This window comes from Aethalodelphis obliquidens, unplaced genomic scaffold, assembly GCF_003676395.1.
Source record: "Aethalodelphis obliquidens isolate GAN/ISIS:26980383/991018 unplaced genomic scaffold, ASM367639v1 scaffold46, whole genome shotgun sequence".
In the NCBI taxonomy this organism is placed as follows: domain Eukaryota; kingdom Metazoa; phylum Chordata; class Mammalia; order Artiodactyla; family Delphinidae; genus Aethalodelphis; species Aethalodelphis obliquidens.
Window position 1 is genome coordinate 5,198,193 of NW_020837990.1, and position 25,757 is coordinate 5,223,949.

Consider the following 25,757-nt stretch of genomic DNA (forward strand, 5'->3'; position numbering starts at 1 on the left):
CCAATAGCAGTGACGCGTCTCAGTGACGCGAGACGCGGGCTGTCGCTTTGCCTGCCCCGGCGCAATGAGGCAGCTGTCCGCTGGGTGGCGCCGATTTCCCAGGGAGGTCCTCTCCGGGCCCCCTGCGGAGGTGCGGGAGAGGCGGGCAGGAGCCGAGGCCAGGGAGCCCTCTGCGTCAGCTGCTGCTCATTGCGCTGCTCCAGTACCGGCCCGGACTCACCCGCAGCTCCATGCTTGTGCCCGGCTCGACTCGTCCGTCGTCGGAGAAGAGGCAGGTACGTGCCACCTGTCTGAGACTGAGGAGGGGGGATGCGGAGGGCAGTGCCTTTTGAGGCTCAGAAAGTGAGGTGTCAACGACAGCCTGGGCAGAATGGGCACTAGAAATGTAGGGCGAGCGCCAGCTGCGCCGAGGATCTCCAGCTGTGGGTACCAGTTGTATGGGGGGGCGGGGGCCTGCCAGCTGACAGCCTAGGGTGCCGGGAAGAGCCATCTGTGTGCTGATCAGTGTGTTCTAAGGAAACGGTGCTTGGGCAGGACCAGGTCTCTGAGGCCTGTGTGGGATGTGGCTGAGAGTGACGCCTGGACCCTGACAACCCCCTCCCCACGTGTGCGTGGCAGCTCATTTACTCCCTCCTCTCAAAGCTCCTGGGGGCTGTGTCTGGTCAGTTTGCCAAAGAGGGTGGGGTGGGGGGAGGGTAGCAGTCAAGTGGAAGAGATTTTCCACCAATCCCAAACCAGAAAGAGGCATCTTTGAAATTCTCACCAATCCCAAACCGGCAGCAGGCACGCGGTGCTCCAAGGCAAGTAACTTATACTTAAGTCTAAGGAAGCTCTGGCCAACCCATTCTAGCTAAGGTGTGAACATCTACCTGCTCATCTGGCTGCTCTTAGAATGGGCCTGAGCTGCATCCTGCTGAGCTCACCTCCCCAGGCACAGGCATGAGAAGGTCCCCAAGTCGGGGACGCATAAAAGGAGGAAAGGAGAGCTGGTTGGGCTGGGGTTGGAGTAGCCACCACTCCTCTGATGCTGTAAAGGATGCCAAGCTGGAGTCGGAAGGAGGACTGGAATGAGGGCCAGGTACGAGGGCATCCTCTGAAGTGCATCATCGTGACCTGAGCTGAGTCAGTAGCCTCTGCTGAGACGGGGTGGAGGCACCATCCCGGGTATTCCCAGTGCTCAGGGAGAGCCATCGAGAAACAGGAGAAACAGACTGCGAGCCGACAAGAGCACCGAGGCCCCAGAGGTTAAGAATGCAGCAGCTTCCTCCTGTGACCCTGCCCAGCCAGCCCCGCTCCGTAGGCTCGGCATCCTGAGCACTCCTGCAGGTAGAGTGGACACAGCAGAGCAGCCAGCCTTGCTCCCGGTAGCCTGGGGGAATCTGCACTCGCTATATTTTTCTGGGTGGAGGAGGAAGGAGCCCAAGTGGGCCTGGCCCTTCTCTGATAGGTGGACTGGACATCTGGGAATAGGGCAAGGCTCGTTTGCCTTGCCAGTTATGGGACATGGACCAGCTCAGAAAACCATGGCGCTGATCTCTGGCATTAGAACAGAGCACTCCCGCAGGGTGGCCTGGAGGCCCTTTTCTCCCTAGCAAGCTTCACCCGGGAGGTACTACTACAAATACTACCACTGATTATAATAATAAGTGGAAGTATTCAATCTAGTAATAATTATCATTTCTTGAACTCTTACTATGGGCCAGGAAATTTACAAATATTATTTAACCCTCACACCTGTGAGGTACAGCATTATTATTGCTCTTGCTTTACAGACTAAATAAGGTCCAGACAGCTTAAGTGACTTGCCCACTGTCTCAGAGCCAATAAAAGGGAAAGCCCCAGAATACAAGCCCAGGCCTAGAAGTCCATTATAAAAGAGTTTGGACCGGGAACCTGAGAGGGGTCCCTCCGGCCTCTCCCTACCTGTGTGCCCTTGAGCGAGCTGCTGTCTGCCTCTAGGTCTCCTCCGTTTCAAAACTAAAGGAGGTGGACTGAGGCTTCCTGCTCTTCTGCAGTTCAGCGACTGACACCTCCTTCTCCATATTTTTGCCTAATCCCACCCGCCTCCCTCTACCCTCTTTCCAGTTGTTTCCCCTTGAATCCTCCTTCTGTTCCATTTCAAAATGCCTCCTTTCAAACAGTCTCATAGGATCTCCTTGCCTGGCACCGGCCCACCTCAAGGGGAGGGCCTGCCACTGCCCCTTTAATTCTCCCCGAGCTTGGAATGCCAGCGAGTGGAGCTAGCCATCTCCGTGAGGTCAGATAAGATACTATATATATCGGAGGCGGTAACCTGAGCTCCGGATTACCCGGCCGAGTCAGAGCCCTGCCTCTGGGCTGGCCACTGCACTCCCTGCCCTGCTGGGGAAGGAGAAGCCCCCAGATCCTGTCCAGTGTCCCCAGACACAGGTCAGTAACTGCCCCTTTGATGTCCGAACTTCACAGGGCCATTGTCCAGAGGGCCCTGGACTGTCTGTTTGGAGGAGCCCTGTCTGTCTGGGGGAGCATATGAGAGGCCGCCCCACCGGGCCTGGTAGGTGCTACGGACAAGACCAAGGGCTCAGAGGCCAGAAGGAGGAACAATGAAGCCCTAGAGGAGAGGGAGGGAGCCTGGGGCTCTCCCCTGGGGTGGGTACCAGGAGAGTGCCTGGAAGGGTGGTTGGAAAAGAGAATTTAAGTGTTCTAATACTGCCCGGGGGCCCATATCTTTGCCTTTTCTTGGAAGTGTAGCGATGCCCACCCCCCTCCCAACCCCAAATCAAGGAGCGCCCTATAGAGACACTGCCCTAAGCCCAACCACCTCTTCTCCTCCAGGCAGGATTCTGGCTCTAATCCCCAGTCTCTTTATCTTACCTCTTCACCCACTCCCAGCACTTGGGTAACTACTGGGATCTAGAGAGACTGAGAGGGACCCACTGCCCCTTGGATGACCCCTGCCAAGGCATATTAGGCACTAAACTGGTGGGTCAGTGGGGTGGGTGCCAGTCCCCGAGAGGCAGAGCCGCTAGTGGCAGGCTGGAGGGGAGTGGGCCTGAGAGGAGTAAACAGAACTCCTAGACTATGAGAGCACAAATACCCCTCACCCTCACCTTCCACTCCACCTGCATCCTCTACTTTGGCCGGGACATTCCTCAACCTGGGAATTGACGCTTGTGTGTAGACAGTGCCCCAGCAGCTGGGCATGCGGCTTGGAAAGTGTAGATGACAGGGCCCCTCTCTCAGCCCACTTTACCCTTCAAGGTCAGCTGTCTCACTGTCTCATTCCGATGTTGTTAGCAAGCGGCTTTGGGAAGCTCTGAGGTCACCACTGTGGAGGTTCGCAAGCACCTAGTGGAACTGGCTGGGATTCCCCACTCACCTGTCCCGGACACCTGAGTAGGAGGGAAGGGACTAAATCCGGCTGAGGCGCACCTCTGAAGCCCAGCTAGGGGCTCTCTATCCAGGCAGTGGCAAGGCCACAGAAGCTGGCACGCCTTCACCCCAGAAAGGACAGCAGATCTGGGCAGAGAGGGGCCGTGAAGGCTGCTGGGATGTTGGGCATCACCCATCCCCTACCCTGGGGGCCAGGAGTGCCAGGGATTCCTGGGGAGCAAGTCCCTCCCCTGGCTGGGCAGGTTACGGAGCCCTTCACGTGAGCAACAGGAAATGACAGTGGCTGACGTAAAGGGCTGGTGGCCCCAGAAAGATAGGGTTCATTTTAACCCCTGACTCACCTAGTCTGGGTACCTCGGGGGGTGGGCTGAGCTGCAGCAAGGGTAGGAGGCTGGGGGGCATGTCCATAACCAGGCCTTGGGCCAAGGGCCCTGGCTGGGGCCAGATGCTGGTGCCAGGGGACATGCAGGAGCTTGGCATCATGGGTGAAATGGAGGCCTCCTGGACCATGTCTCGGCCGATCAGCATCATACTGGGGCTCAGGTTGCACCTGGCTTCGCTTTCATTCGCCTGCAGTGGAAACTCGAAGGGCAGCTCCTTCGGGAGTCTGAAGCTGCCATGCTGTTGCCTAGACAGTGGATGCCTGGATCCCCCTCAACCCCATGCTGCAGGCCCCCCACCCTGTGCCAGCTCAGGGGGAGGCCAGGGAAGTGAGAAGGGAGGTGGGGGGGTTGGCTCCAGGGTAGCTGTCAGCAGGCAGAGCCCAGGTAGGTCCCAGTCCAGCTCCGTCACTGCTCCCAGTGTGACCTTGGGGAAAGCCACATCACTTCCCCGAACCCTAGTTTCCTCATCTGCAAATGGGCATAATAATAGCACCTGTTGCTTAGGGCAGTCGTGAGGGTTGAGTTAATACGCAGACGTCTTAGTGCAGTTTTAAGCTTTAATAACTTCAGAAATATGAATGCTAAATGCTTCATTTGAATGTTTCATTATTTAAATTTCTTGTCTATTTTTTTAAAATTTTGAATGAAAATATTTTGAATTTCAATTTAATGTAAAAAAATTAAACCTTCAAATGTTGTTTGTAAGCCAGGGGCGCGGGGAAGGCTGTATGAGTGTTGGACTTCGGGCTGCTGAGAAATGAGAGGCAGCCCGAGAAGCACTCAGGGTGATGCCTGGTCCAGGGGTGCTCAGTACCTGCTGGCGGGACAGTGGCCAGCTGGCTCACTCATCCTTTCAGGAAGAGGGATGCCACCACACCTCCCAAGAGACGGAAACTGAGCAAAGCGAGAGGGAAGCCTGGCAGAGCAGGGAAAAGCCGAGGGCCCCGGTGAGATGGCACGGAGGAGGAGGCTGGCCAGGGAGGCTGCCCCTGCTGTCTGAGGTGGCGGGCACCTGGGGAGGCACTGCCTGGAACCACATGCCTGTACTTGCCAGCTCTGGGTAAACAGTGAAAGGAGTCGGGCAGCAGGGGCCCCATGCTGGGCAGGGAGGGGGACGGGGGATCACAGCCAATCGGCTGGCCTCCCACTGCCCCATGAAAGGGCCATTCAGTTCAGGCCGTTCCTTTGGCAACAAGGAGACTCGTGGCCATGTGAGTGCCCGTCCTGTCCCTGTCTTGCGCAGCAAGGCTGTAGCCAGGGCCCCGGCCCACTCTCCCGCCCGGGGTGCATTCTGCAGCCTCCAGGGACAGCCGTGCCAGGTAATGCAAGGGGCGCCAATCCAAGCTGTCTGCTCACCTGAAAGATGCTGGCTGGCACTGTCCTCAAGAGTGAAACTGGAGGTTGGGGGAGGGGATAGGCATGTCAAGGCCTCAGCCCCACTAGGGACCCTCTCCCCAGACAGGGGAGCTGTAAACCAGCTGCCAGCGCTGAGAGGCAGCTTCCAGGGGGCTGTTAGTGATGGCATGACCACCTGAGGCTGCAGGGAGGGACAGGTCTGCCAGTTGCCTGCCAGATTGAAGTAGACAGGAGAGGGGGACTTAGGAGCCCTCCTGCGATTCTGGGGACTGGAAGGTACGGCTCCACCTCCAGACCCCAACCCTTCCCAGTGTTACTTGTGGGCCATCCCAGGGCCGTCTGTCCCCGTCTGCTGCACCTTGTTTGGCCCCAGCACTTCTGCATCAGCAGGGCCAGGAGAGGTCGCAAGCTTGGGGCACTGCCTGCAGAATACCAATTGCCTGGGAGCCTCAGTGTGGGGAGGCGTAGAGAGGCCCGAGGGGAGGAGGTACGAGCTCCTGCCCTGGTGGGGGTGGGGTGGGGTGGGGTCATATCTGATTGGCTGCCAGGTGTCCCAGAGCCCAGCTCCTGAGACCTGGAGTCTCTTTGACTTTGAATTATTGATGGCGCTCTCCAAAGTGAAATCGAGGAGGACTGGTCCCACGCCCCCGCCCCCTGTGCCTCTTTCTGTCTCTCCCCCTGGCCTCTCTCAGCCTTCATTCTCTTCCTTCTCTGGACCCCAGAAAGCTAAGCAGATGGGCGGGAAGCTTGTGGTTTCCCCTAGCCCTCCTCCAGTTCTCTTTTCCTAGAAAGGGGTGAAAGTCATGCTGGAGGTGGGAACACAGTGGGGAGGGAGTGTACATGAAGGGTAGGGGGCCTCCGGGCCGGGCGGGAAAAGGGTGGACGATAACTTATAAGTCATGCCTTTCTGATGCCGGCCTAGACTGAAATGGCTGGAGGTCTCTGGCAGGGCCTACAAGTTCTGTTCTGGGGCCTATATGGAAGGTGCCACCTGCTCACCTCCCACCCCTGCACCTATCTCACGCCTTACGTGGACTGTTTCTCGAGCTCTCTGCCTGGCCCTCAGCACTTGAGGCTTGGCACCAGCTCCTCTCTGCCCTAATGGGCTGGGGCTGCGGGCTGGGGCAGGCTGTGGGCTGCCCGAGCCACTGGCTGCCGAACAGCTAGATTCTGCCCACTGCCCGCTCATCGCCCGCCAGGCAGGAGACAGCCAGCCCTGACGTTATTACAGGCCTACAAAGGGAGGAGCCGGGCTGCCTGGCGGGGGCTGGGGGAGGAGATAATAACCACTGTCATTGTTGAGAGCTTTCACATGTCATTATCTCATTTATTCCTCGCAACAACCCTGGGAGGCAGGAATCATAATGATGATTATTATACTGATTTTGCAGGTGAGGAAATTGGGGCTTGGGAGGTTAAATGACTAGGGCAAAATCACCCAGCTAGTCAGCCACGGGGCACATCAAAACCGGCCCCTACGCACACTCCTCTGAGGGTCCTGGATGACTCTGCACCCTCACCGCCCCAGGAGCCCCTGCTGACCCTCAAGGAAAGAGGCCCGATCCTACCTGCTCCTCCCTCCAAGCACCTCTGCCCTCCAGCTCCATTATAGATAAAGCCTGCATGTTCACGGTGATGGAGGGACTCTGCGGGCCCCCACATGAGCCTAAATGTGATGGGGGTGCTGAGTCGAGGTAAAGTGGGAAGAGCACTGGGCTGGAAATCTGAGAGACATGGACGCCAGCCCTGGGCCTGCTAGTGCGTGACCTTGGGCAAGTCAGCGGCGCTTTTCCCATTTGTACAACAGAGAACTTAAGATGGATGACCCCTTCATCGAGTGGACACTCTCAGATGCCCAGGAAGGGGTTGATGGTCCTAACCAGTCTTAATTGGCTGGAGCATGTACTGGACACAGCTGACTCCAAGTTCCTGAAAAACAACTTGGGCAAACATCTTCCGGTTTAGTCTGAGTAAGATCTGGAGGATGTGCAAGCCTTTTGTAGCAACAACTAAAGCAACCTTAACAGTGAGGGTAGGTAACAGGTGCAATGCATCTAACTGATAATCACCCTTGTTTCAGCAGTGGGGAAATCTGGGATGGATTCCCAAATCTGATGTCTCTGCGGTGAGACTTGGTTCGGGCTGTTTCGCCCCTGTCTGCTTCAGTGTCCTCTATGTAAAGTGTGGTCATGGCTGCCCACTCCCTGGGACCTTGGGAAGATTCAATTGGATGATGGATGTGGAAATGTCTTCTTTTACTTGTGATAAAATATATATGACATGAAACTTAAAAAAAAAGATGGATGACCCCTTAGGGCTCTCAAAACTCCTCAATTCAGAGGTTCTGTGTTCCTTCAGCGGACCCACCCCAGCTGCAAGGACTGGGGGTAGGGACAGGAGTGCTGCCTGCAGTGCAGGATTTTAGCCTCTAGGGGGCCCCCTTTGCACAAGTCATTATCACCATGAGCAGTTTGTGATGGGTGCTGGTAGGGGAGAACCCCTGGGAGGCCACAGGGCCCTGACTCCACTTGAAACAGAAGTCTTAGATCAGTGAAGACGGTGGGCTCTACCACACGAGGATCCCCCACCGCAGCAGGTGACCATGTCCAGGGAAGAACTCTGGGATTGGGTCTGGAGACCAAGGTCAGGCTCCTGCTCAGCCACTCATCGCCGCCTTCCCCAAACCACATGGGCCTCCTTTTTCTCATCAAGGATCTGGCCAAGTGATCCTCTCAGGTCATGTCAGCTCAGACAGTGTAAGATTCGCTAAAGACTCCTGCTCGTCCCGTAGGTCAGAAAGCAAGGGAGCAGTCTTAACTCTTGAAATGTCCAGCGTTTCCAATCCAGGGGGTGAGGGTGGTGGCATCCCCCCATCTCGGGAGTATCTGCAGAAGCTGAGGAGAGGAAGCAGATGGGACCTGGGTTGGAATACTATTTGTTGCTTGAAGGGCTGCAGAGGTAGGGCAGTCCCTGCCTCACCCTGGGGTGTTTGAGGGGAGCAATTGGAGTGGCCAGGACGTGCTGAGACGGATTGCCCGGTGTGGTTTATGAAAGCCAGCTCAGCTCTCATGCTTTCCCTGAGGTGTGAAAGCACGGGTGCGTGGAGACCTGCATGCCTGTGCGCGTGCGCGCAAATGCAGAGGTGCGTCTCAGCAGCGGGCCAGCCTCTCGTGGAATTAGACTGTGTGGTCCCTGGTTGAGGTCTGGCCAGCTGGGGATGGAGAGCAGGTACAGTGGGAGCCTGACCCCCAGCAGGGCCCTCTGACAACTGCTTTCCTTGTCTTTCAGCCCATGAGGCTCCCAGTTCCCATTGAGTGCCGCCCTGAAGGATGTCCCAGCTCTCCTCCACCCTGAAGCGCTACACAGAATCGGCCCGCTACACAGATGCCCCTTATGCCAAATCGGGCTATGGCACCTACACTCCCTCCTCCTACGGGGCCAACCTGGCTGCCTCCTTCCTGGAGAAGGAGAAGCTTGGTTTCAAGCCCAGCCCCCCCACCAGCTTCCTCACCCGTCCCCATACGTATGGCTCCCCCTCCATCCTGGACTATGACCGAGGCCGCCCCCTGCTGAGACCCGATGTCATCGGGGGTGCTAAGCGTGCGGAGAGCCAGACTCGGGGCACCGAGCGGCCTTCAGGGAGTGGACTCAGCGGGGGCAGTGGCATCCCTTATGGAGTGACCACCAGCTCCCTCAGCTACCTGCCCATCAATGCCCGCGACCAGGGGGTAACCCTGACCCAGAAGAAGTCGAACAGTCAATCAGACCTGGCCCGGGATTTCTCCAGCCTCCGGACCTCAGATAGCTACCGGCTAGACCTGGGCCGCGGCCCCATGCTGGCCCGCACGCGCAAGGAGCTATGTGCCCTGCAGGGGCTCTACCAGGCAGCCAGCCGCTCTGAGTACCTGGCCGACTACCTGGAGAGCTATGGTCGCAAGGGCAGCGCACCGCAGGTGCCCACCCAGGCCCCTCACTCACGAGTCCCTGAAGTCCTCAGCCCCACCTACCGACCGAGTGGCCGTTACACGCTGTGGGAGAAGGGCAAGGGCCAGGCCCCTGTGTCCAGCTGCTCCAGCTCCCCAGGGCGAAACACCATGGTGAGTTTGCCCGAGGGACCCGGTGATGGGCTGGGGAGGCAGCCACTGATGAGGAAAGGACTCCCAACTTGACCGATGATCGAAGGCAGAGGTTTTTCTTCCCAGGCCTCACAGTGGCTGCTCCTGCAGCCCAGGTGGGGATGAGCCAGGGAAGTAACCTCGGCACGTCCGGTGCCCTCATGGTTTGATGCCTTTGCCCAGGGGCTTTCCCACTCTCCCCAGGAAACCCACTTCATGACCCGTGCACTGAGTGATGGCCCAGCAGTCATCTTGGAAATGCTCAGCTACCCTCACGTACACTGGGATTCTTATCCTCTACTTTCCCACCCAACACGCCAGGGTCCCCTGCAGGCCCTGCCCCATCCTGGACTGACTGCTGAGGCCCCCAGACCACCAGTGTGCCCCGTGGTAAGAGAGGCCCCCTGGCCCTGATTGCATCTCTCCTCCTGCTCAGGCTTTCACCTCCCAGTCCAGAGACGTGGCTTAACGTTGGGACATAAGACATCAGGAGAAGAGGGTCTCTCCTCTGATGGACCCTGCCTGGCTCAGGACAGGGTGTCTGGACAGGAGTTGTCCTCATGTGTCTTTGGAGAAAATGGTGCAGAACTTTTTGTCTAGGGCTTTAGACGATCCAATCCCTCTCTACTCCAATAGTGCCTGGGCTCGAATAAGGGAAGAGGCTCTGCTAGAGACAGAGTAAAGGCTGGCGTGGCCCCACCCACATCTAATCCCTGAACACACCTCTCTTGGGGCACTGACTACAATTCTGCCTTTTCTGTAGTCATTAGTTTACCCATTAGATGGTGAGCTCTCATAGGATGAGAAAGAAATCAGATCTCTAGATCCCTCACCATGTGCCTAGCTCAGTGTAGAACTCAGCTGACGTGCTTATCATGTGGATGGATGGATGGATGGATGGATGGATGGATGGATGGATGGATTGGTGAGTGGGTGGGTGGATGGACGGGTGGGTGGGTGGGTGGATGGATGGATGGATGGATGGATTGGTGAGTGGGTGGGTGGTTGGACGGGTGGGTGGGTGGATGGATGGATGGATGGATGGATGGTTGGGTGGATGAGTAGGTGGGTAGATGGACAGGCAAGCATATGGGCAGGAGAACTGGGTGTTGTGTTGCCTTCGTTACTCTATGTACTCTTCTCCTACTCTTAGGACACGTGTCTCTTGGAAACAATAGCTATGCCATAGCAAGAAATGCTGCTTAAGGGGCTTGTCCAGAAAAATGGAGCAGGGGTGCAAGATAGGGGTGGAGCTTTGAGGCACGGATCTTGAAACTCGTCATAACTAAAGGTCTTGGGAGGACAACTTTGATACCATTACTTAGAGAGTCTTGGCCTTGCTGGGCCATCTGTGAGGTGCCATGGGAGATGCAAAGGCTGGTGCCTCCCAGAGCGTTCAGGCCCTGAAAGGGCAGGGCTGGCTATGTCGGAGGGACGAGAAGTGGCACACGACAGAGCTGGCCCGGGAGAGAAAGACATGCTCTCAGGGCACGTGCGCTTGGGGTGGAGCGTGATTCCCTTGAACAGGTCTGGTGTTGCACAGCTCTCAGTGGAGGGGCTTGGGTGCTAGAGGCCTCTGAGGGGCACCCTCTCTTTGCTCAAAAGAGAAGGGCTATTTATTTATTTATTTATTTATTTATGGCCATGTTGGGTCTTTGCTGCTGCACGCAGGCTTTCTTTAGTTACGGTGAGCAGGGGCTGCTCTTCCTTGCGGTGCGCAGGCTTCTCATTGTCGTGGCTTCTCTTGTTGTGGAGCACGGGCTCTAGGCATGCAGGCTTCAGTAGTTGTGGCACGTGGGCTCAGTAGTTGTGGCTCGCGGCTCTAGAGCTCAGGCTCAGTAGTTGTGGCACACGGGTTTAGTTGCTCCGCGGCATGTGGGATCTTCCCAGGCCTGGGCTCGAACCAAGTCCCTTGCATTGGCAGGCGGGTTCTTAACCACTGCGCCACCAGGGAAGCCCGAGAAGGGCTCTTTACGGGGCTCAATGTTCCTCAAAGTGGGGTCTGCAGACTGCCTACCTCAGAATCACCTACACAGCTTAACAATTCAGGGGTCTGGGCCCCACCCAGACCCGCCCCGAATCAAATTCTCTAGGGACAGTGCCTGGAAATCTGCCCTTTTCACAAGACTGTCAGCTAATCTTCAAGCACACTGAGGTCCAAAAACCTCCCCTCCACAGACTAAACTGCAGAGCCACTCTCAGGCCCAATCCCAGGAGAGCAGGGCTTCCTCCTTCCCACTCAGGCATATTCCAAACCTCCCTGGAGCCTGCTGCCCTCCACCCCTTCCACAGGGGACACCCCGGCCCCACCTCCACCCCCAGGGCCAGGGTGAGGGGAATTCTGAGAGAGGACCTCAGAGGAGTGGCAGATTGACCCGGAGCAAACTCAGCCACCCTAGCGTCCCTCCTCCCGTCCAGAAGCAACCCCACAACACAGGGAAGTAGCCAGCAGCCCGACAACTGAGCTAGGGTTTCACTGTGAGCTCTTGCTCCAGAAGATGCTATCAACTGGGAAACGCCCCTCGTGGGCTCCGTGGTGTAAGACGTTGATTTAACCTCACCCTCAGCCCTCTAACCTCACCCCTCTCTCTCCTCACCACCCTCACCCTCGCCTCTGGAGTTGACTACATCTTGCTGGCGTGAGAACATCCCTGTTCGTGGGGCCTGGACCACTTCTGCCTAGAACCAGGTCCAGTTTCTTTTCCGATCTCCATCTGGGGACCTTACTGTCTCATTCATTCATTTACGGTGCTCCGCTTACTAGCAGCATAACCTCAGAGAAGTTCCTGAACTTCTGAACCTGTTTCCTCTGTGAAACGAGAGCAATCATAGTTCCCACTTCATAGACTGTCGTGAGGAATCAAAGGTTGCGTGTGAAAGGGCCTGGCCCGTAGTAGGTGCTGCATACACGTCAGTCCTCCTTGCCCCCTTCCAGGTGCTCCAGGACGCAGGAGAGGTGTGAGCCATGGCCCCTGCCCTCGGGCATATGCACAACTAACTTGGGGAGATAAGTTCCAAAAACAGCGGCAGTAGGAGGCCTCCCTAGGTGTTTTGCAGTGTCATAGGTGATGGGGAAGGGAGAGGTCATCCGAGGCTGGGATGGGCTGCTCTGACCGCTGGAAGAACATTTTGCCTCTTTAACCTTGGACACCTCTCACCTGAGCTGTGTCCTCACCCATGAAAGGGAATGGTCATGCCTGCCCTGCCCACCTCCCAGGGATGTCATGAGGTTCAAAGCAAATAATGGATGTGGAGGAATCTGAAACCAGTAACATGTGATGGGAGAGTCGGTTTAAACTTAAGGGGGGAAAGGAGATGATGGAAAAGAAGGGGCACTCGACAGCTGACTAGAGTGGGAGAGGGGACCCCCGTTGGGAGGAACAAAGGTGAGAAGGAAGTGCATCCTGGGGCGGAGCCAGCATGATCTGACTCCTCTGGGGCAGCCGTGGCCCCAGGGCTCTCAGGGTAGCTGACCTGAACTACAGCTGAAGTACAGTAAAGGGAGGTCACAAGCAGGACCGCCCACCGGGGACTAGAACAGTTCTAACCAGACTCAGTCCCCTTGTTAATAGTAACAGCCCACGTGAACTCGGACTGTCACAGACTCAGCTGAACATGGGTGAAGAACTGGTGTAGGGGGACAAGAATTCTGAATACCCCCCCACCTCACCCCCAGCTTGCTTAAGTACCAACAAAATGCCACTCCACGGAGGGTGCAGCTCAGCCTAGGACAGTGAGGGCTGCCCCAGGCTCCACCTTATGACAGACTGGAGAGGAGGGAGGTGTGTTGGTTCAGAACTGATTAATAAAAACAAAAACCTTTCACTACCTTCAGTGGGGACTCCAAGGCAGGAAGCCAGGCCAGGTGAGTTGGCCCTGCAGAGAGCCAGGGACCCAAGCACCCAACCTGGTCACGTCCCCCCTCTGCCCCACCTCTCCTGTTCCCTTGGGCCTATGGAAGGACAAGCTGTTCCCACTGAGCCCTTCCAGGGCTGCGCTTTAACCCCTACAATCCATCCTAATCCTCCTCCGCTCCACCCCCTCCAGCTGCTCCCTCCCCGGCCCTGGCATTCTGCCTGCTGGCCTCAGCCCTGCCGAGGCCACCCTCCTCCTTTCCTGGGGCCCTCCAGAACACAGGCCACGGGCCGGGCATCTGCGGCTCAGATGCAGGGCCTGACCCGGCCTCTTGCACACCCGTGCCCTCTGCTCTGGGACCTGTTGCTAGGAGCAAACGGCCTGGGCACCTGGGTCCTATTTGCCACTGGGGCTGCTGACTCATCTCGCAAAGCCTCGGGTTCCAGCTGTTCAGTGACAGGGAGATTATATAAGCGGAGGTCATGTGATTTTTCTCTCGGGTGGGACTTTGGACTTACTGCTGCCAAGCAGTAGGGGGAAGGGAGGAGTTTTACTCCAAAGAGAACTACTTGAGGACAGCAGGGGCTGCCCTAGGGCTCCTGGGTGAGAGGAGTGACCTTCCTCTCCGTCCCCTGCCTTCTCACTGTTTACTCAGCCACTCCGAACTGCATCCCTGCTGTCTTATTTGTCCAGCTTGGCAGCCTGAGACCCTGGGGCTTGTCCTCACCCACTCGGCCACCCAAAGGAGGCTGAACTTCCTCAGGGCCTGAATCTGTGCTGACAGCATAGGAAGGTCACACAGAGGAGCCCTTAAGCCAGAGGAGTCCCACGGCCAGGACTAGTACTAGCTGCTGAGAAAGAAAGGGCAGTCGGTTTGTAGTCTGTGGTTAGAATCAGCCAGACACTGATGTCTCCAGCCCTTGAAGACCGGCTGTGGGCTCTGACCTGGCTGGTGGCCTTGGTGCTGCCTTCCCCGGGCTCGTTTTCTCAATCAGTGCCCCGCACTGTGCTCCCTGCCTCCCCCTCCACCCCGCCTCGGGGATATCTCCACGAGTTAACGTGGCGCAGGGGTGGGCTCAGCAAGGCAGAAGTTAATCCAAGCCTGGCAAAATGTTCCCTGCCCCCGGGAGAGCCGCTCCACTGACCATCGGCTACAGAAATGAACAGCATGCTCAGGGCCCAGAGCTGCACACGTGGCCCCCTGCACCCTCTCACCTCAATGGGTCCGTAGAAACTGGTGCCCCACACAGAGGTATAAACGAGAGAGGGAAGTGTGTGGGCCTCTGGAATCCAGCTGGTTCAGGCCGGACTGCCCAGGGGCTCAAAGGAGTACAGAGCTTTTGGCCTCCTGGAGTCTGAGTGATGCAGGGAGGCGGAGCTTCCTACAGACCTAGGTACCGCTGGCTGGCCCTCCGTCCCCAAGGGCACTCGTGGGCAGAAAGCCAAACCTCCTAACAAGGACTCTGAGCCCCTACCAGTTCAGTCAATCAGGCCACCAGTCTGTCCCGTTTGCGGTGGTAACAGCAGGTGCGCCCAGGAGCAGGGCCTAAGCAGTGTTTCCAAATCCAGGACCAAGCTGCCCACTAAGATCTGAGGGAACAAGGTATTCGCCGTCTTGCCTTCGTAGAGCTAACGCTGACTTTAATTTACTTAAATACTCCATCCGTGCCAGGAAGGATCTGAGGTGAGAAAATACCTACGGGGGAGGCAGGCCAAGCACAGGGTCTGAGAAATGGCCGTCTCGGGCTGCAGGAATGAGCCCTGCAGAGATCAGCTCAGTGTGTCTGAGGCAGAAAGTCATGGAGCCGGAGCCAGATTCAGATCCCAGAAGACCATATGCTTTACCCACCCCACTTCACGAAATGGCACTGAGGAGAAAGGGTCTCAGAGGGGCTTGGCTAGTTGAGAAAGGACCACGGTTCTTCCTCGGCGGTGTCCTGCAGCCGTCAGACCTGCCTGACAAGACTGGACCCTGTGGGAATTCTTCCCGCCCCGGCTTCTCAAAGGGCTCCCATGCAGGAGCTTTCTCCAGCTGGGCCTCCCCTCTCCCAGCAATGCCCCTAACCTCCCGCATCCCAGGAAAGATGGAGAGAGCTGGCAGAATGTCATGATGTCCCGGGGTGGCTGGCCTACGTCATGGGGAGACAGGCCAAATGCTCCAGGGGGTGAGCACCTGATAGACAGCGCTTCCTGCAGCTCACTTACTCGACATGCAATCGACATGCAAACCCAGACTCGCCCCACCCTCTGGGCTCAGTGGGACTTCCAGGATGGCCAGCAGAGCCTGCTCTGGCCCCCTTTCATGATGAGCTCAACATCTTTATTAAGCACCCACTAAGAGAACCCACAGCCCCGCCCTTCAGGAGGTATCAGTGTGATGGTACAATCAACACACAAGCTCAGACCACTTACAGAAGCCTTAGAGACACTTATAACACAAAGATAAACATATTAAGACAAATTCATACAGTGGAAACTGAATGCTAGTAGACTGAGGGTATACAGGGATGGTGTTTCGAGCTGGGTGGAGTTCATTAGAGAAGGCTTTGTGGAAAACATGAGTTTTGAGCAGAATTTACAGGTTGGTAACTGGCAGAGAACAGGAAAGGCATTCCAGAATCTCCTGGTAATTGTTCCTAGCATGGGTTTTGCTGTAGGACCTGTCTGGGTTCAAAGCCCCACGCTGCCATTTACCAGCTACGTGGTCCTGGAAAGTCATTTGACCTCTCAGGGGTTAAGTTCCTTCATCTAGAAAATAGAGGTAATAGTTGCTACATCACTGTGTTATTATGCAAGTTAGCTGGGCTAATATATATAAAGCACTTAGCAGTGCCTGGCATTTAGTAAGTACTTCATCGGTGGCAGGTTTTTGTTTTTTGGGTTTTTTTTGCGGTACGCAGGCCTCTCACCGCTGTGGCCTCTCCCGTTGCGGAGCACAGGCTCCAGACGCGCAGGCTCAGCGGCCATGGCTCACGGGCCCAGCCGCTCCGTGGCATGTAGGATCCTCCCGGATCAGGGCACGAACCCGTGTCCCCTGCACCGGCAGGTGGACTCTCAACCACTGCGCCACCAGGGAAGCCCGGCAATTTTGTTTTTTAAGCGAGAGAAGGCAAGTGCTAAAGCAGGTTGGTTGGCAGCGGGGATCAGAGAGAGTGAGGGTGGTGACAGTGGTGTCGTACGGCCTATGGATGACAGTCTCACAGACAGGGCTACCTGAGGTTTCCAGAATGGATAGAAGAGTCGGGTGTTTCAGGGCAGGGGAGTGATGTGATGAAATGCAAGCCTTGCTGCAGACAGTGTGGTTAGGAAGGGTGTGGTTAGGAAGAAGGAAGCATGGAGGAAAAGGCTGTTGCATTTTGTCCAGGGTCCAGGTTTGGTCACCCGGCAAGGAGAGTGACTGTGGAGATCACCCCTCCTAACATCAAGCCTCACTTATCACCCAGGAGAACGCCCTGCAGCTCCTGCCACCTGCGCACTCCTCCCACCACCGCTGCTGGAACACACAGGGGCAACCGTCTGCGCTCCCCCCTCAGTAGCACAAAATCGCTGTTCTGTGGGAGGCCTGGGGTACAAGCCATACATGCGTCCTGGACACACTCCCCATGTGGCTGTGGTCGTGTGTGCCGTGTGCGTGTACATGTGGGGATGACAGGCCAAGGGAAACAGAAGGAGGCCACAGATGAGTAACAGCACACACTGCTGCCTCCCAGAGTATTTTTAAATGCTAAAAATACTGGCTAAAAATACCCATCAAGCTCCAAACAAGATACTTTCTCCAGGCAGATTCTGTGTGGGTCCCTGATAGGTGAGGGGGGTGGAGCAGCAGAAACCTTCAAGCATTGCTGCCTTTCGGGTCAGAGGAGTACACTCACCCCACACCAGCTGAGCACCTATTTCTCCACCGTGGTGGTACTTTCTCCCCATCTCCCGAAAACAAATCAAAATTTGAGATTCTAGGAGAGATGGAGTTGGGTAACTGGGTAGAAGAGGCCATTAAAGGTTCCTTCCTGGGGCCAAAAGGTACGGTGATGTATTATACCATATAAAAATATGGGCATTGCCTCTCTTGACAGTGGGCCAAACTAGGGCTGGAGGGAGGAGGGGTGCTCAATGCCGAAGCCGTGGAAATCTACCTTCCTAACCTGGGCCCTGTGACCCTCACGGTCTGTGTCGATGTTGGGCTCCAAGAAAGCCCTGAATGCTGAATCCCCCCTGAATGCTGTGCAAAAGTTTGTGCGTGGGTGCATTTTTCCCTGAAAAAAAATGAGTACAGGGCTTTCATCGGGTTCTCAAAATGATCTGCAGCCCCCAAAAAGTTAGGAATCGTTTGCCGCCTTGGGGGAAGCTCACCCGGCTGACACTCGTCCTTGGAGACGTGTCCTCTGCGGGCCTCAAAGACAGTTTCTCGAGTCCCAACCCCGAGGTGGGTGCCGGACTCCGCGCTCCGGTCCTGCCGGCCCCCGGGGGCTGCCAGGTCTCTGCGGCCGGCGGGCTCTGTCGGCGGCAGGGGGCTGGGGGCAGCCAGGCGGTGGGCGGACCCGCGGGAAGCGCGGGGTCTGGCGGGGTCTCAGCCTCGCTCGGGTCCGCGTGCTGGCGGCCGGGGGCGGGGCCCAGCGGGGGCGGAGCTGGAGCCCTGGTCCCGCCCCAGCGCTGACGTCGCGCGGCCGGCGGCGCGGGCGGGGCCGCCAGTCTGCTAGAGAGAGAGAGAGAGAGAGAGAGAGAGAGAGCGAGCCGGTGCAGGGGCGGTTGGCGGCGTGCGCCGCGGAGGTTGAGGCGGAGGAGCACGCGATCTGCCTGCCGTAGCGGTTGCCGCCGGGCGCCGCGGACGGTGTCCTGTGGCGGCCTCGCCGGCCTGGGCGTCCGGGCTGTGGGATCGCGCGGTACTACCCCGCGCCCCCTTGGCCCCTTGGCCAACGTTAGGCGAGGGGTCGAGCCCGCCACCCGCCCGTCAGCATGCGCACCTCGTACACCGTGACCCTGCCTGAGGAGCCCCCCGCAGCCCCCTTTCCCGCCCTCGCCAAGGAGCTGCGGCCGCGCTCCCCTCTCTCCCCTTCCCTGCTGCTCTCCACCTTCGTGGGGCTCCTGCTCAACAAAGCCAAGGTACGCGGGGCCCTTTTCCGGGACCCCCAACGCCGAGGGCTGGGGTTCCGCCTCCTCCCCGGGATGCCCTCCCTCCCGCCCCCTGCTGCCGCGCGCCGGGCCCGGGCACGGAGCGTCCTCAGCCCCCACCCCTCCTTTCCCAGGGTCTCCCGGCAAGGAACGCCCCTCCCCGAGTGATCTCACGCTTACTCGCGGCCCCCACCCCTTGTTGAGGTCCCAGCCCCTGAGTCCTCCGAACCCCCCTTCCCCTTCCCTCTCGTCGACCCCTGCACTAGGTGGCTCTTGGACTCTTAATTCCTGGCACCTATCAGGACAGGTGCAGGAAAGCGTAACCTTGACTAGTTCTCGGTGTGTGAGGGAACGGGCAGCTCGCTGGACCCCGCGGGCGTGACTCCTCCAAGGCCAAACCCAGCAAGAAAGGCTGGTGGGAAAGGGGCCGCCTCCCCGACACTCAGTTCCAAAAGGCCCTTTCCCAGAGGGTCGGTAACAGGGGTCCTTTGACCCCGTGAAGGGCAGAGGAGTTGCAGACGGGGAAAGAGGTCAACGTCCCTTCCCTTCCCAGCCCTCCCCAGTTCAGCTAAGTGGGCACTGGATCCCTCAAATGACGTAGCCGCCCCAGAGTGATGCTGGGGCTAAAGGCTGGGCACTGCCCCCTCGGGGAAGAGAGAGGGGGCCAGAGCTTGACAAGTCTTATGTAACAGCACCAGCTCCCGTGTTGGCAGTGTGTGCACTGCCCCGTGCCAGGGCCATACCAGCCTCCTTGGCCATGGCTGACCCTCATGGCACAGGTGAAGTAAGCTGGAAAGCCCTTTCCTGGGGTCTCGAGTGTGAAGACACAAACCTCCATCAGCCTTTCTTCTATGACTCGTGTTCCCAGATGTTTCCCCCGCGTTAACATAGAACAGGCTCTTATGAGGCCCCTGCTCCTTCCCTGGGAGGTGAATGCTGTCTGTTTGCTGGCAATGGAGGTGGCATCTACCTTCAAGAACAGTGGTTGCTACCGAGTCAAATTAGGTTTGCTGATGGCTAATTTTAAGGAAGCTCTTGACCCGAACTTTCTCTGCTCTTTGCACTTGAGTTCCAGCATCCCAACTGGAGTCATTTCCTTGTCTCCTGGTGAGAGGCTGGCTGTTCAGGGTCTCTCCCCACTTCTCCAGTTTGGGCCTCTCCCTGTCGGCCCTGAGGTAGGATTGTTTTTCCCGTAAGAAAGGTCACTCCTGGGACATTTTGTTTCTCTCTGGAATGGAAACTGCTGACTTTCCCTGCAGCTCCTGATTTCCTATTCATGGCAGAAGAATATCTGGCTGGGCAGAGAACAGCCCTGCTCTCCCCTCCGCTCCCACCCCCTGACTTCTGTTACCCAGCCGCCTTCTACACAGAGTGCTTAGAAATTGGCAAGTAGTTTTGAGCTCAGGAAATCTTAGACAAAGGCACAACCCAGAACTAAGAGGGTCCCAGCGATGCCTTGAAGGAGCCTCCCCCATCTCTCCACCCGCCAGGCCATAAGCAGGGGTAGAGCCTCGAGAATAGTAACCGTAGGTCGTGAGCTGTTCTCCTTGACCTTCCCTCTGTTGGGTCACAGTTAAAAGTGTCAACACCACAGGAATGCTTCATTAGAGAGATGCCTCCCGTCTCCCACTGCCCCACCCCCACTAGAGCTGCATGACTACTGCCTCAGCCACGGGCCCCCTTTGGTGGACAGCGACAGTCACCAGCGGTAGAATGCTTTGCTTCTGTGGCCCGTTTAGACAGATGTTGTCTGAGGCACGGGGAGGGGGGGTAAGAACTAATAAAGCACTGCCGGAAATAGATGTAAGAGTGGGTGTCCTGGGGAAGAAAGAGCAGGTATTCGGTCGTGGGCAGGCTTTAACGTTTAGTTCCGAATGGGCAACACGGAGACATCAGTGTTTCTGTTGGGCCCCATGTCTACTTCAAAATGCTGATAAGGTCTTTGTCCGGGGAGTTATCTCTGTTGTGGCCCTCTGACTGGAGCATCAGGGTTTACTGAGATTGTCGTGAAGATTTAAATTCTGTGTCTGGGGCCATACACTGCTGTTCTTCAGCGGGTGTTTGTACCCCACCTGCTGCCAATAGGCTTTTCTTTCTAGCTGCAGGTGGACAGCAGGTCTCTCTGCTGGTTTAGGTATTTCCTTCCCTACCTATTAGTGTTAGACCTGAGAATTGGCAAGGAAGGATCTTCCCACTTGTGGGATCAGCGGGGCAATACCTGAGAAAAGCCCTCCTTCAGCCTGCCTCTCCCCAGCCCACCCCCTTATGCTGACAACCTCATGGGCTTTGAGCTGCTGACAGCACACGGCATGAGTAATTTTAGCTGAGTTATTTCAGGCTCCTGTTCTGATCAGGCTTGAGCTGGCCCCACGCATGCCCCAGCCAGTGTTGCTCCAGAGTTGCCTGCTCCCAGGTCCCCTCCCTGAGACGGAGGGTGGAAGGCTCATCTGTAGGCCGATGCGTTAACCCTTTGAGCCTGAAGGTTTTCTGACTCCTTGGAGGTCAGGCCAGGGTCAGCCAAGAGACCTGGACAAACACGCTCAGAGTCCTCGCCGGAGCACCTTTTCTCCCTCCCACCCCCTCACCAGCCTCCACAGTAGGGACAAGAGCAAGAGGAGCGCCTTCAGCCAGGTGCTCACCTCTGCTTGGCCCAACCTGCCATCAGAAGGATTCCCAGCCGGTGGCCAGTCAGGGTGTTGAAACCTGAACCAGGCGAGGAGGATTCTCCCAGGCTTTAATCAGCCCTCAGGAGCTGAGCTCAGCTGGAAGGAATTCCACCTGTCTCTGGCGGTTCAGAATGGCAGGCCAACTAGGGTTTTTCCCCAGATGAAGATCTAGACTCAGTTGAGATGTTTTGTCATTGAACTTTGCAAGACCTCCTTGAAGTGCTCATTGTGACAGCTGCTTTAGACATCAGGCATGTCAGGATACTGATGGAGGTCATTTGAGAGAGTGCCTGGATTTGGGGCCTGAAATTTCTTGGAGCCAGGTATGTGAACTCCTGGTCTCTGGCTCTCATCTCCAGTCTCCAATATGGCAGAGAATGAAAGGTAACATAAAGATGGGGGAAAACACGTAGTCGATAAAAGAAAGCAAAGCCTCGAAGAACATTTTTCTTGTGTGTCGAAAATGACAGGCATTCCACACCCCTCTTGCCTACAACGTACGTAGACTGAAGTTGAAGAGAGAATAATGTGTGTGGCTTGATGCCAGTGGCTACAACTGGCAGAAAGTTGCAGAGAGAACCTAACATAGGCCAGGCCTCTTCCTTCAGCCTGAATATGCCACGTGTTCTTTGCTTACAGAATTCTAAGAGTACCCAGGGTCTGGCTGGTCTCCGAAACCTTGGGAACACGGTGAGTTCTTCCTAGCCCACTTCTTTCCTGAGGCCCCTCCCTACCATCCCAACTGGGACCGTCTAACCAGAGTCCCCTCCTGGCTCCAGCCAACTCCCTCCCTACCCGCTAGGCCAGCTGGTACCTGCCCTTCCTGGCTGGTGTTTTACAAAGTTGCCGACCTCTTCCTCAGCCCCGCCCCCAGCAGGAAGCCCTGCTGAAGAGGAGTTGCCCTTTGAACTGGCAGCTTAGGTACTGTCCTGGATCCTTCTCCTCGAGGACAGCCATCACTACCCACCCACTTCTGTCCAGCTCCCCCACTCCCTTTTGCACACCTCTGTAGTAAATAACCAGTTACATCACCTGTGCCAGCAGTGGGAACTTGCCTCACTTCACCGCTTTACTTACAAAAAGAGGCACTTGAGGCTGTGGGAGGATTCATTTCTGGGCCCGATGGACCAGAGGGCTCTAGGTAGGACGTAACTAGACATGCCAGCCAGGGTCTTTGTTCCGCGGCTGACATGCAGGTGGTCTCTCGCAGTGCTTCATGAACTCCATTCTGCAGTGCCTGAGCAACACTCGGGAGCTGAGGGACTACTGCCTCCAGAGGCTCTACATGCGGGACCTCGGCCACAGCAGCAGTGCACACACAGCCCTCATGGAAGGTGAGGGGCGCGGCCCTGCTCCCCCTCAGGACGCTTTTCCCACTCTGCTGTCGCTGCACTAGTAGTTGTGTGTCATGTGTTCCTCTCCTATTTCTCTTTCTTTGGCTTCTTTTAGTTGGGACTCTAGTTTAAGAATTTCGTAGAGAAAATGGCTTAGCTGTCCTCCACGCCCCTCTCTACCCTCTCCTTCCAATAGAGTTTGCAAAACTAATCCAGACCATATGGACCTCATCCCCCAATGATGTGGTGAGCCCCTCTGAGTTCAAGACCCAGATCCAGAGATACGCACCGCGCTTCGTCGGCTATAAGTAAGGGCCTTGGGGACGTGACCTCCCCGGGGTGGGTGGCAGCAGCAGCAGGTTCTAGGGGCCAGAGGTGTCGCTCACTCCCTTTTCTTCGGGTTCAGTCAGCAGGACGCTCAGGAGTTTCTTCGCTTCCTTCTGGACGGGCTCCACAATGAGGTGAACCGGGTCACAGCGAGGCCCAGGTCCAACCCTGAAAACTTCGACCATCTTCCGTAAGTAGGAGGAGAGTGCTGGGGGCAGAACTACACAAACTTCTTTGGGGGTAATGATTTGGGGAGAATTTTGGATATTAAGGATTTAGATCCCTAGGCCTTTAAACTTATCATGGTTTGAGCTCTGACCCAATTGTCTTCCTCTCTCTCTGGGTCCTAGTGATGATGAGAAAGGGCGCCAGATGTGGAGGAAATATCTAGAACGGGAAGACAGTCGGATCGGGGGTAAGTGCGGGCACGGGGGGCGATGCCTGCCTTCCCTGCTAAGTGCTTTGCCTGAGCAGAGCATGAGAAGCCCATTCTCCCGGGGACCCCTCCTGCTATCCAGTGCCCAGCACCCAAAGGTCTGAGGCGGGAGCGGTGAGAAAGGAGACACAGTGTTTAAGCATCGCATGTCCGTCTCTCCCCAGATCTCTTTGTCGGGCAGCTGAAGAGCTCCCTGACGTGTACTGATTGTGGTTACTGTTCTACAGTCTTTGATCCCTTCTGGGACCTGTCTCTGCCCATTGCTAAGGTACGCACCCCTGTCCCCCTGCATCTGAAACTCCCGCTCTTACCTTTTCATGTCAGCGACCTCTGACCTTCATTTTTCTCTCTCCCAGCGAGGTTATCCTGAGGTGACATTAATGGACTGCATGAGGCTCTTCACCAAAGAGGATGTGCTTGATGGCGATGAAAAGCCAGTAAGTCACCCTCCTTGGCAGCGAGAGTGCATCTCCCCGAGCCCTCTCGGGGGCGGACCAGCCTAGGAGTTGCTGGATTCGCCTGTTGGCCTCTCTCGTGAGTCCTTCCCAGCTCTGTCTATCCTGTCTTTCAGACGTGCTGTCGCTGCCGAGCCAGAAAGCGGTGTATAAAGAAGTTCTCCATCCAGAGGTTCCCAAAGATCTTGGTGCTCCGTATCCTTCAGCTCGTCAGGGCAGGGACTTGACATTAGAGAGTGACTGATGACAAGGGCCCAGGTGAGGGCCAATGGAGTAGGAACCTCAGAACGTCAGGCGGCTTTTCTCCTCCCGCGTGCCCTTCTGCTTCCTGAGAAGTGCAGTCACCCTCAGGGGCTCTGTCTCCTGTTCTCGGACTCTGTTCTTGCCACCCTGTCTGTCCTTGACTCACACCAATACCAGATCTGAAGCGGTTCTCAGAATCCAGGATACGAACCAGCAAGCTTACAACATTTGTGAATTTCCCACTAAGAGACCTGGACTTGAGAGAATTTGCCTCAGAAAACACCAGTAAGTATTTTTCTGCACTGGAGGCGCAGAACGGAGGCACAAGTGTCTAAGGTACAGCGGGGAGGCCAAGAGGTGGAGGGACGCTGCTAAGGAGTGAGACGTGGAAACTGGGAGTAGCGGCAGGAGTGGGGGGCCCGGGGGCAAGGGATGCTTCGGGGGCTGGACGCCTTGTGCTTCCTCCTCAGACCACGCTGTTTACAACCTGTATGCTGTGTCCAATCACTCCGGAACCACCATGGGCGGCCATTACACAGCCTACTGCCGGAGCCCGGTGACGGGAGAATGGCACACGTTCAATGACTCCAGGTGAGACAGGCCTCGAGCGCGGCTCCCGGCCGTCAGGCACCTGTACCTCACCCAGAGAAGGTCAGGGCCAAAAGGGGTGCTATGCATTTGAAGACCCTCCAGAAGAGGGTGGCCTCGGGTGTCCAGTAGTTCAGAGACGGGCCCTCACGCTCCCCCAGCCACTCTGTCGTGTCATGGGGCCCCGCGGCCGCCAGGCTGACCTGTCTTCTCTCCACAGCGTCTCCCCCATGTCCTCCGGCCAAGTGCGCACCAGCGACGCCTACTTGCTCTTCTACGAGTTGGCCAGTCCACCCTCCCGCATGTAGCAACGACGAGCTACACCTCATCCTTCCCCGTGGTGGCCCTACACCCTAAGTTTTTTTAAAAAGACCAAAAAAGGCAAAAAAAATAAAAACCCACCTGACTAATAAGCGAAAACTAAAGGAAAGTGAAGCTGCCGAGCAGGAGTTGCTGCAGCCTGGCCAGCGTCTGGGGTGGGGAGCCTGCTGCCCCCGAGCCCCGCCTGGCAGGGAAGACCGGCAGGACACAGACCGAGCCAGCACAGTGTCCCTCGGCTTCTCGTGTTTGCATCTGTAAGCTTGTGGTTTCTTCCTGTGTGTGATTAAACAGCCGTCTGTGGGGAGAAGCTCCTCATCCGCTGGCCCGCTGGCCGCGGCTCCAGCCCCGGCCTCCCGGAGAGACAGCGCCTCCTGGAGCCAGCTGGGGAGGATCGCTGCCCGTCTTCACCGGCCCAGGAGCGAGAGAAACACCCATGAGCCAAGAGCCCTCTTAACGCTGCTAACTCCGGGGGGACAGATGAGGGGACGTCTTTGAAAAAAGCTGTTTTTGGTTTTTAAGAGCCCAGCTGTTTTTTTTAATTTACCGTAACTAAAGTTTTCAGACTGGAGATGCTGTCTTTCACACCTCTTCACAGCTGGGACGTTGTGCTGGTCATTTTTCTTCTTTTTTCCTTAATTCTTCAAAATACAGCTTTTCTCGTGCCAGCCCCCAGTGGTGCTAGGTGGGAGTTGGCCAGGCCCCAAGCACAGCCACAGTAGACCTGGGCTCTGACAGGTTTCTTGTTTGTTTTTTTAACGTTTTGGATGGAATCTAGTTGCCTCCAAGAATTGTGCCTTATAGCATTTGGGGACCAGGGGGTGACTGCCCCTCCCTGAAATATCCCTCAGCCTCTTCCCTTTTCCCCAGTGCCATGTTCAGAGCGCCGGGGAGCCTCAGGGTCGCGCCCGTAGCCCCTGGCTTGTTTTGCATTGCAGTGAGGTGAAGAGGAGAGCAGGTGAAAGGAGATTTCTTCTGATAGTGTTATCAAGTTCTTCCCGCCAGCCTCCTCTAACCCAGTCCCGGGCTACTTCCCAGCTGTTGGAAGGATAGCAGGAGCCCCTTAACCTCGAGCTTCTCTCACCTTTAATTTATTCCTCCTTAACTTGCTTTTCCTCTCCGACCTTCCTGCCCCACGCGCCCTTCTCAGAGCCTCCTGACGTAGGCCCTCTGGACCGAGTTTCTCAGGGATGCCCATGC

General features: G+C 56.7%; 1 protein-coding gene across 4 annotated transcripts; it reads left to right on the plus strand.

The window, feature by feature from the left end:
- The first annotated feature begins 149 nt into the window (after window positions 1–149).
- Window positions 150–25,161, plus strand: USP2 (ubiquitin specific peptidase 2). Of its 4 annotated transcripts, none has more exons than XM_027082048.1 (13): window positions 150–275; window positions 8,400–9,208; window positions 21,496–21,546; window positions 22,067–22,190; window positions 22,387–22,498; window positions 22,597–22,707; window positions 22,868–22,932; window positions 23,118–23,221; window positions 23,310–23,390; window positions 23,525–23,603; window positions 23,829–23,936; window positions 24,122–24,242; window positions 24,460–25,159. In XM_027082048.1, exons 2-13 carry the CDS (start codon window positions 8,441–8,443, stop codon window positions 24,545–24,547), a joined length of 1,812 nt encoding a protein of 603 aa, XP_026937849.1. In that variant the 5' UTR covers window positions 150–275; window positions 8,400–8,440; the 3' UTR covers window positions 24,548–25,159. The 4 variants fall into 4 exon arrangements, with proteins under 4 accessions (XP_026937849.1, XP_026937851.1, XP_026937850.1 ...); XM_027082050.1 differs by having other exon boundaries at window positions 152–275; window positions 22,091–22,190; window positions 24,460–25,161; XM_027082049.1 differs by lacking the exon at window positions 150–275 and adding an exon at window positions 877–1,326.
- Window positions 25,162–25,757: the final 596 nt, after the last annotated feature.

Coding starts and splice junctions, on each gene's coding strand:
- USP2 (XM_027082048.1), top strand. CDS start 8,441: ATGTCCCAGCTCTCCTCCACCCTGAAGCGCTACACAGAATCGGCCCGC. Junction 22,933..23,117: donor GGAAGACAGTCGGATCGGGG/GTAAGTGCGGGC, acceptor GTCTCTCCCCAG/ATCTCTTTGTCGGGCAGCTG. Junction 23,391..23,524: donor TTGATGGCGATGAAAAGCCA/GTAAGTCACCCT, acceptor CCTGTCTTTCAG/ACGTGCTGTCGCTGCCGAGC.